Genomic DNA, 9,494 nt, shown 5'->3' on the forward strand with positions numbered 1-9,494 from the left:
TGTGATGTATAGCCTAGAACCCTATGCAGTCATGTGTGATGTACAACCTAGAACCCTATGCAGTCATGTGTGATGTACAACCTAGAACCCTATGCAGTCATGTGTGATGACGCATCTAGAACGCTGTACCTTGGAGAGGGTCAGGAAGCCGTCGCTGGAGAGGACGTCCTGGGCGTTTCGGTCCATGAAGGTGCAGCAGGTGGAGCTGAGCTTGGTCAGGGAGTAGAGGCTGGACACGTCGTAGATCATGCACACGTTCTGGATCTTCAGGATGGTGCACAGATACTCGGACGTGGAGTCCTCCAGCTCGGGGAAGCCGTACTTATGGGCCAGGCTGAGGAAGTCGAGCAGCACCTCCTCGCGCTCGTCCCGCAGGCTGGCGCGGCCCGTGTACATGTACTTCATCAGCATGGAGAAGGCCTCGGGGCTGGTGTCCTGCAGGGTGATCTCCGCCTCCGGACGAGACTCCCTCATCCCCCCGTATAGCAGCGCCCTGCGGGAGGGACACACACAAGTCTCTAGGTAAAACATTGATGTATCCACATCTCTGCTGCCTGTCAGTGAATACAGACTTTCTGGCTCTAAAGAAAGTATAAAGATCTGGGATGAGGGTTTGTTACAATGTATCACTGGCAGGTGCACAAGGCTTCCATTGGCTGACAGGAAGCGGAGATCTTACAGTATGTGAGGTAAGTCAGACCTGAAGTACTGGCAGCGGGCGGCGAGGATCACCCTGTGCGCCGGGAACCTCCTCTTGTCCACGATGAAGGTGACGTCGCTGTACTCCTCGCCGTGGATCAGGGCCCCCACGTGCTCCGACAGGATGTGCACATGATCTATCTCTCCGATGGCCGTGTACGGGCGCAGGGGGTGGCTGTTACTCATCCTGACCCACAACCAGGGACCTGGGGAGGAGGAGACGTGAGGGGCGACACTGCACAGGGAGGGGGCATCACCGGGGGTAATATATACAGGAGGGGGAGGAGGGAGGGGGCAGCACCGGGGGAGGGAGGGGGCATGGTTAACATATCACACACAGGGGGGGCAGTATATATATATCACACACAGGGGGGGGGCAGTATATATATCACACACAGGGGGGGGCAGTATATATATCACACACAGGGGGGGGCAGTATATATATCACACACAGGGGGGGGCAGTATATATATCACACACAGGGGGGGCAGTATATATATCACACACAGGGGGGGCAGTATATATATCACACACAGGGGGGGGCAGTATATCTATCACACACAGGGGGGGCAGTATATCTATCACACACAGGGGGGGGCAGTATATCTATCACACACAGGGGGGGGCAGTATATCTATCACACACAGGGGGGGGCAGTATATATATATATATATATATATATATATATATATATATCACACACAGGGGGGGGCAGTATATATATATATATCACACACAGGGGGGGCAGTATATATATCACACACAGGGGGGGGCAGTATATATATCACACACAGGGGGGGCAGTATATATATATCACACACAGGGGGGGGCAGTATATATATATCACACACAGGGGGGGGCAGTATATATATCACACACAGGGGGGCAGTATATATATCACACACAGGGGGGGCAGTATATATATATCACACACAGGGGGGGCAGTATATATATCACACACAGGGGGGGCAGTATATATATCACACACAGGGGGGGCAGTATATATATCACACACAGGGGGGGGGCAGTATATATATCACACACAGGGGGGGGGCAGTATATATATCACACACAGGGGGGGGCAGTATATATATCACACACAGGGGGGGGCAGTATATATATATCACACACAGGGGGGCAGTATATATATATCACACACAGGGGGGGCAGTATATATATATCACACACAGGGGGGGCAGTATATATATATCACACACAGGGGGGGCAGTATATATATATATATCACACACAGGGGGGGCAGTATATATATATCACACACAGGGGGGGCAGTATATATATATCACACACAGGGGGGGGCAGTATATATATCACACACAGGGGGGCAGTATATATCACACACAGGGGGGGCAGTATATATATCACACACAGGGGGCAGTATATATATCACACACAGGGGGGCAGTATATATATATCACACACAGGGGGGGCAGTATATATATCACACACAGGGGGGGCAGTATATATATCACACACAGGGGGGGGCAGTATATATATCACACACAGGGGGGGGCAGTATATATATCACACACAGGGGGGGGGCAGTATATATATCACACACAGGGGGGGGCAGTATATATATATCACACACAGGGGGGGGCAGTATATATATATCACACACAGGGGGGGCAGTATATATATAACACACAGGGGGGGGCAGTATATATATCACACACAGGGGGGGCAGTATATATATCACACACAGGGGGGGCAGTATATATATCACACACAGGGGGGGCAGTATATATATCACACACAGGGGGCAGTATATATATCACACACAGGGGGGGGCAGTATATATATCACACACAGGGGGGGCAGTATATATATATCACACACAGGGGGGGCAGTATATATATCACACACAGGGGGGGCAGTATATATATCACACACAGGGGGGGCAGTATATATATCACACACAGGGGGGGCAGTATATATATCACACACAGGGGGGCAGTATATATATCACACACAGGGGGGGGCAGTATATATATCACACACAGGGGGGCAGTATATATATCACACACAGGGGGGCAGTATATATATCACACACAGGGGGGGGCAGTATATATATCACACACACAGGGGGGGGCAGTATATATATATATATATCACACACAGGGGGGGCAGTATATATATCACACACAGGGGGGGGCAGTATATATATCACACACAGGGGGGGGGCAGTATATATATCACACACAGGGGGGGGCAGTATATATATCACACACAGGGGGGGGCAGTATATATATCACACACAGGGGGGGGCAGTATATATATCACACACAGGGGGGGGCAGTATATATATCACACACAGGGGGGGGCAGTATATATATCACACACAGGGGGGGGCAGTATATATATCACACACAGGGGGGGGGCAGTATATATATCACACACAGGGGGGGGCAGTATATATATCACACACAGGGGGGGGCAGTATATATATCACACACAGGGGGGGGCAGTATATATATCACACACAGGGGGGGGCAGTATATATATCACACACAGGGGGGGCAGTATATATATATCACACACAGGGGGGGCAGTATATATATATCACACACAGGGGGGGCAGTATATATATATATCACACACAGGGGGGGGCAGTATATATATCACACACAGGGGGGGGGCAGTATATATATCACACACAGGGGGGGGCAGTATATATATATCACACACAGGGGGGGGCAGTATATATATCACACACAGGGGGGGCAGTATATATATCACACACAGGGGGGGCAGTATATATATATCACACACAGGGGGGGGCAGTATATATATCACACACAGGGGGGGGCAGTATATATATCACACACAGGGAGTGGGGGCAGTATATATATCACACACAGGGGGGGCAGTATATATATCACACACAGGGGGGGCAGTATATATATCACACACAGGGGGGGCAGTATATATATCACACACAGGGGGGGCAGTATATATATCACACACAGGGGGGGCAGTATATATATCACACACAGGGGGGGCAGTATATATATCACACACAGGGGGGGCAGTATATATATCACACACAGGGGGGGCAGTATATATATCACACACAGGGGGGGCAGTATATATATCACACACAGGGGGGGCAGTATATATATCACACACAGGGGGGGCAGTATATATATCACACGCAGGGGGGGGCAGTATATATATCACACACAGGGGGGGGCAGTATATATATCACACACAGGGGGGGCAGTATATATATCACACACAGGGGGGGCAGTATATATATCACACACAGGGGGGGCAGTATATATATCACACACAGGGGGGCAGTATATATATATCACACACAGGGGGGGGCAGTATATATATATCACACACAGGGGGGGGCAGTATATATATATCACACACAGGGGGGGCAGTATATATATAACACACAGGGGGGGGCAGTATATATATCACACACAGGGGGGGGGCAGTATATATATCACACACAGGGGGGGGCAGTATATATATCACACACAGGGGGGGCAGTATATATATCACACACAGGGGGGGGCAGTATATATATATCACACACAGGGGGGGGGCAGTATATATATATCACACACAGGGGGGGCAGTATATATATCACACACAGGGGGGGCAGTATATATATATCACACACAGGGGGGGCAGTATATATATCACACACAGGGGGGGGCAGTATATATATCACACACAGGGGGGGGCAGTATATATATCACACACAGGGGGGGGCAGTATATATATCACACACAGGGGGGGGCAGTATATATATCACACACAGGGGGGGCAGTATATATATCACACACAGGGGGGGCAGTATATATATCACACACAGGGGGGGCAGTATATATATCACACACAGGGGGGGCAGTATATATATCACACACAGGGGGGGCAGTATATATATCACACACAGGGGGGGCAGTATATATATCACACGCAGGGGGGGGCAGTATATATATCACACGCAGGGGGGGGCAGTATATATATCACACGCAGGGGGGGGGCAGTATATATACCACACGCAGGGGGGGGCAGTATATATATCACACACAGGGGGGGGGCAGTATATATATCACACACAGGGGGGGGCAGTATATATATCACACACAGGGGGGGGCAGTATATATATCACACACAGGGGGGGGCAGTATATATATCACACACAGGGGGGGGCAGTATATATATCACACACAGGGGGGGGCAGTATATATATCACACACAGGGGGGGGCAGTATATATATATCACACACAGGGGGGGGCAGTATATATATATCACACACAGGGGGGGCAGTATATATATCACACACAGGGGGGGCAGTATATATATCACACACAGGGGGGGCAGTATATATATCACACACAGGGGGGGGCAGTATATATATCACACACAGGGGGGGGCAGTATATATATCACACACAGGGGGGGCAGTATATATATCACACACAGGGGGGGCAGTATATATATCACACACAGGGGGGGCAGTATATATATCACACACGGGGGGGGGCAGTATATATATCACACACAGGGGGGGGCAGTATATATATCACACACAGGGGGGGCAGTATATATATCACACACAGGGGGGGGCAGTATATATATCACACACAGGGGGGGCAGTATATATATCACACACAGGGGGGGCAGTATATATATATCACACACAGGGGGGGGCAGTATATATATCACACACAGGGGGGGGCAGTATATATATATCACACACAGGGGGGGCAGTATATATATATCACACACAGGGGGGGCAGTATATATATCAAACACAGGGGGGGGCAGTGTATATATATCACACACAGGGGGGGGCAGTATATATATCACACACAGGGGGGGGCAGTATATATATCACACACAGGGGGGGCAGTATATATATCACACACAGGGGGGGGCAGTATATATATCACACACAGGGGGGGCAGTATATATATCACACACAGGGGGGGGCAGTATATAGATCACACACAGGGGGGGGCAGTGTATATATATCACACACAGGGGGGGGCAGTATATATATATCACACACAGGGGGGGGCAGTATATATATCACACACAGGGGGGGCAGTATATATATCACACACAGGGGGGGGGCAGTATATATATCACACACAGGGGGGGGGCAGTATATATATCACACACAGGGGGGGCAGTATATATATCACACACAGGGGGGGCAGTATACATATATCACACACAGGGGGGGGGCAGTATATATATCACACACAGGGGGGGGCAGTATATATATATCACACACAGGGGGGGCAGTATATATATCACACACAGGGGGGGGCAGTATATATATATCACACACAGGGGGGGGCAGTATATATATCACACACAGGGGGGGCAGTATATATATCACACACAGGGGGGGGGCAGTGTATATATCACACACAGGGGGGGGCAGTATATATATATCACACACAGGGGGGGCAGTATATATATCACACACAGGGGGGGGCAGTATATATATCACACACAGGGGGGGGGCAGTGTATATATCACACACAGGGGGGGGCAGTATATATATCACACACAGGGGGGGGCAGTATATATATCACACACAGGGGGGGGGGCAGTATATATATCACACACAGGGGGGGGGCAGTATATATATCACACACAGGGGGGGTGTATATATATTACACTCCGGGCGGGGGCAGTATATATATCACACACAGGGGGGGGCAGTATATATATCACACACAGGGGGGGCAGTATATATATCACACACAGGGGGGGGCAGTATATATATCACACACAGGGGGGGGCAGTATATATATCACACACAGGGGGGGGGTGTATATATATCACACTCCGGGCGGGGGCGGGGCCGCTATGGAGGACACATGACACATATATAAACATCACATATGTGACTCTCACTCACCGGCCTCCCTGACAGCTTCTCCTCAGCTTCCCCGGGCTCCGCCCACAGCACGTTGCAACAGGACATGACGTCATGACGTTCAAGCGCCTGGCAGCCATATTTACTGCTGGCACGTCCCACCCTCTCATTGGAAGGGGGCGGGGCTTCTAATGTCTGACGTCACCGCTTATGTTTACTGGATTGTCATTCTCATTCCTGAGGCGTCGTGGACGTCATGAAACTGCCCGCCCTAGCCGTCACGTGACACCCGCCGCCCCGTATCACGTGACCTCACAAGCATGTCATGTGACCCGAATCAGAGTCGCACATCCTTCCCCTCTGAGCCGCAGTCCTCACAGGGAGACCCAGCACCCTGCGTGTCACACTCCCTCCTCCAATGTGACAAAGGGGTGTGGTTAGCTATGATCCCCTGTAATATAAGGGGCGCGGGGGTAAAATATCCGGGACACGGGCTCCAGGGAAGATGTATCGCCCCCTCAGTGACACCCAGCGGGCACAGAGACCACTGCCCCGAGTCCTGACCCAAACCCAATACACAACATCCGGAGAACAACCATGAAACCCACAAGAGATCCCAGCAGAGGGGGCTGCAGGTCCTGTGGGCCCGGGGGCTGCAGGTCCTGTGGGCCCGGGGGCTGCAGGTCCTGTGGGCCCGGGGGCTGCAGGTCCTGTGGGCCCGGGGGCTGCAGGTCCTGTGGGCCCGGGGGCTGCAGGTCCTGTGCTCTCCCTAGTGACTGCTGGGACCCGCAGGACATGTCGGTGTGATCTCTCTGGGCTCCAATCATTGCTCTTCTCTCATTATCATCAGGTTTTATGTTGATACTTTCGTGTACACCCCTGTTCTTATCACCTGGAGACCCCGTACATCACATGTTCAGCAATGGAGAGGACACAATGGGGCACATTTACCATGGGTCCGAACCAAATTTTACCTGGGTTTTTGGCGCACCGCCTTGCATGCGACATAATTTGGGGGAGAGGGGTGTCGGACAACCCAATTCAGACAAACCATGGGATTTAATATTTAAATTGTGTCGCAAGATCAGCACTCACATACACCAGGAAGAAGAAGGTGAACTCCGGGGACCTGAGCGGGGAAGTGACACATGCAGGATATCAGGCGCAGGATCTTAGTGACTCCCTGCACAGCGCATTATACACGGACAATGCACTTACATGCACCAGGAAGAAGAAGGTGAACTCCGGGGACCTGAGCTGGGAAGCGACACATGCAGGATATCGGGTGCAGGATTTTAGTGACTCCCCGCACAGCACATTATACACGGACAATGCACTTACATGCACCAGGAAGAAGAAGGTGAACTCCGGGGACCTGAGCGGGGAAGCGACACATGCAGGATATCGGGGGCAGGATCTTAGTGACTCCCCGCACAGCGCATTATACACAGACAATGCACTTACATGCACCAGGAAGAAGAAGGTGAACTCCGGGGACCTGAGCGGGGAAGCGACACATGCAGGATATCGGGGGCAGGATCTTAGTGACTCCTCGCACAGCGCATTATACATGGACAATGCACTTACATGCACCAGGAAGAGAAAGGTGAACTCCAGGGACCTGAGCGGGGAAGCCACACATGCAGGATATCGGGGGCAGGATCTTAGTGACTCCTCGCACAGCGCATTATACACGGACAATGCACTTACATGCACCAAGAAGAAGAAGGTGAACTCCAGGGACCTGAGCGGGGAAGCGACACATGCAGGATATCGGGCGCAGGATCTTAGTGACTCCCCGCACAGCGCATTATACACGGACAATGCACTTACATGCACCAGGAAGAAGAAGGTGAACTCCGGGGACCTGAGCGGGGAAGCGACACATGCAGGATATCGGACACACAATCTTAGTGACTCCCCGCACAGCGCATTATACACGGACAATGCACTTACATGCACCAGGAAGAAGAAGGTGAACTCTGGGGACCTGAGCGGGGAAGTGACACATGCAGGATATCGGGGACAGGATCTTAGTGACTCCCCGCACAGCACATTATACACGGACAATGCACTTACATGCACCAGGAAGAAGAAGGTGAACTCCGGGGACCTGAGCGGGGAAGCGACACATGCAGGATATCGGACGCAGGATCTTAGTGACTCCCCGCACAGCGCATTATACACGGACAATGCACTTACATGCACCAGGAAGAAGAAGGTGAACTCCGGGGACCTGAGGGGGGAAGCGACACATGCAGGATATCGGGCGCAGGATCTTAGTGACTCCCCGCACAGCGCATTATACACGGACAATGCACTTACATGCACCAGGAAGAAGAAGGTGAACTCCAGGGACCTGAGCGGGGAAGCGACACATGCAGGATATCGGGCGCAGGATCTTAGTGACTCCCCGCACAGCACATTATACACGGACAATGCACTTACATGCACCAGGAAGAAGAAGGTGAACTCCAGGGACCTGAGCGGGGAAGCGACACATGCAGGATATCGGGCGCAGGATCTTAGTGACTCCCCGCACAGCGCATTATACACGCACAATGCACTTACATGCACCAGGAAGAAGAAGGTGAACTCCAGGGACCTGAACGGGGAAGCGACACGCTGTAAGTGAATCACAGCAGCTCTGAATCCTCGTCTGACATTCGGGATAGGCAGACGCAACGGGACGGGTAAGTAAATGTGCCCCATTATGTCTGGGAGGATCCAGTGATGGGACCTTGTTCTCTCTGATCTCCGGTGCAGTAATCCTGCAGCAGATGTGATTTTATTGTGTCATACACATAGGATACAAAGCACTTAGGGTGAGATAGAAGCTTCCTATGACATGTTGTTCTCTGTGGTCTCCGGTGCAGTAATCCTGCAGCAGATGTGGTTTATTGTGTCCTCCCTGCCTGCA

At 51.4% G+C, this 9,494-nt stretch overlaps 1 protein-coding gene across 2 annotated transcripts in view; it reads right to left on the reverse strand.

Moving 5' to 3' along the window:
- Nucleotides 1–6,734, reverse strand: part of BTBD9 (BTB domain containing 9) — a 96,842-nt gene extending 90,108 nt beyond the window's left edge. Inside the window, exons 1-3 of one of the 2 annotated variants that reach the window (XM_072139749.1) lie at nt 6,617–6,734; nt 701–905; nt 130–493 (exon numbers count right to left, since the gene is read on the reverse strand). In XM_072139749.1, the coding sequence (XP_071995850.1) occupies nt 130–493; nt 701–885 (549 nt within the window). In that variant the 5' untranslated portion in view covers nt 886–905; nt 6,617–6,734. The remainder of the gene's footprint in view (nt 1–129; nt 494–700; nt 906–6,616) is intronic. The other variant, XM_072139750.1, reaches the window with a different exon arrangement.
- Between the last annotated feature and the right edge of the window lie 2,760 nt (nt 6,735–9,494).

Source organism: Engystomops pustulosus, chromosome 3 (genome assembly GCF_040894005.1).
Source record: "Engystomops pustulosus chromosome 3, aEngPut4.maternal, whole genome shotgun sequence".
NCBI classification, from domain to species: Eukaryota; Metazoa; Chordata; class Amphibia; order Anura; family Leptodactylidae; genus Engystomops; species Engystomops pustulosus.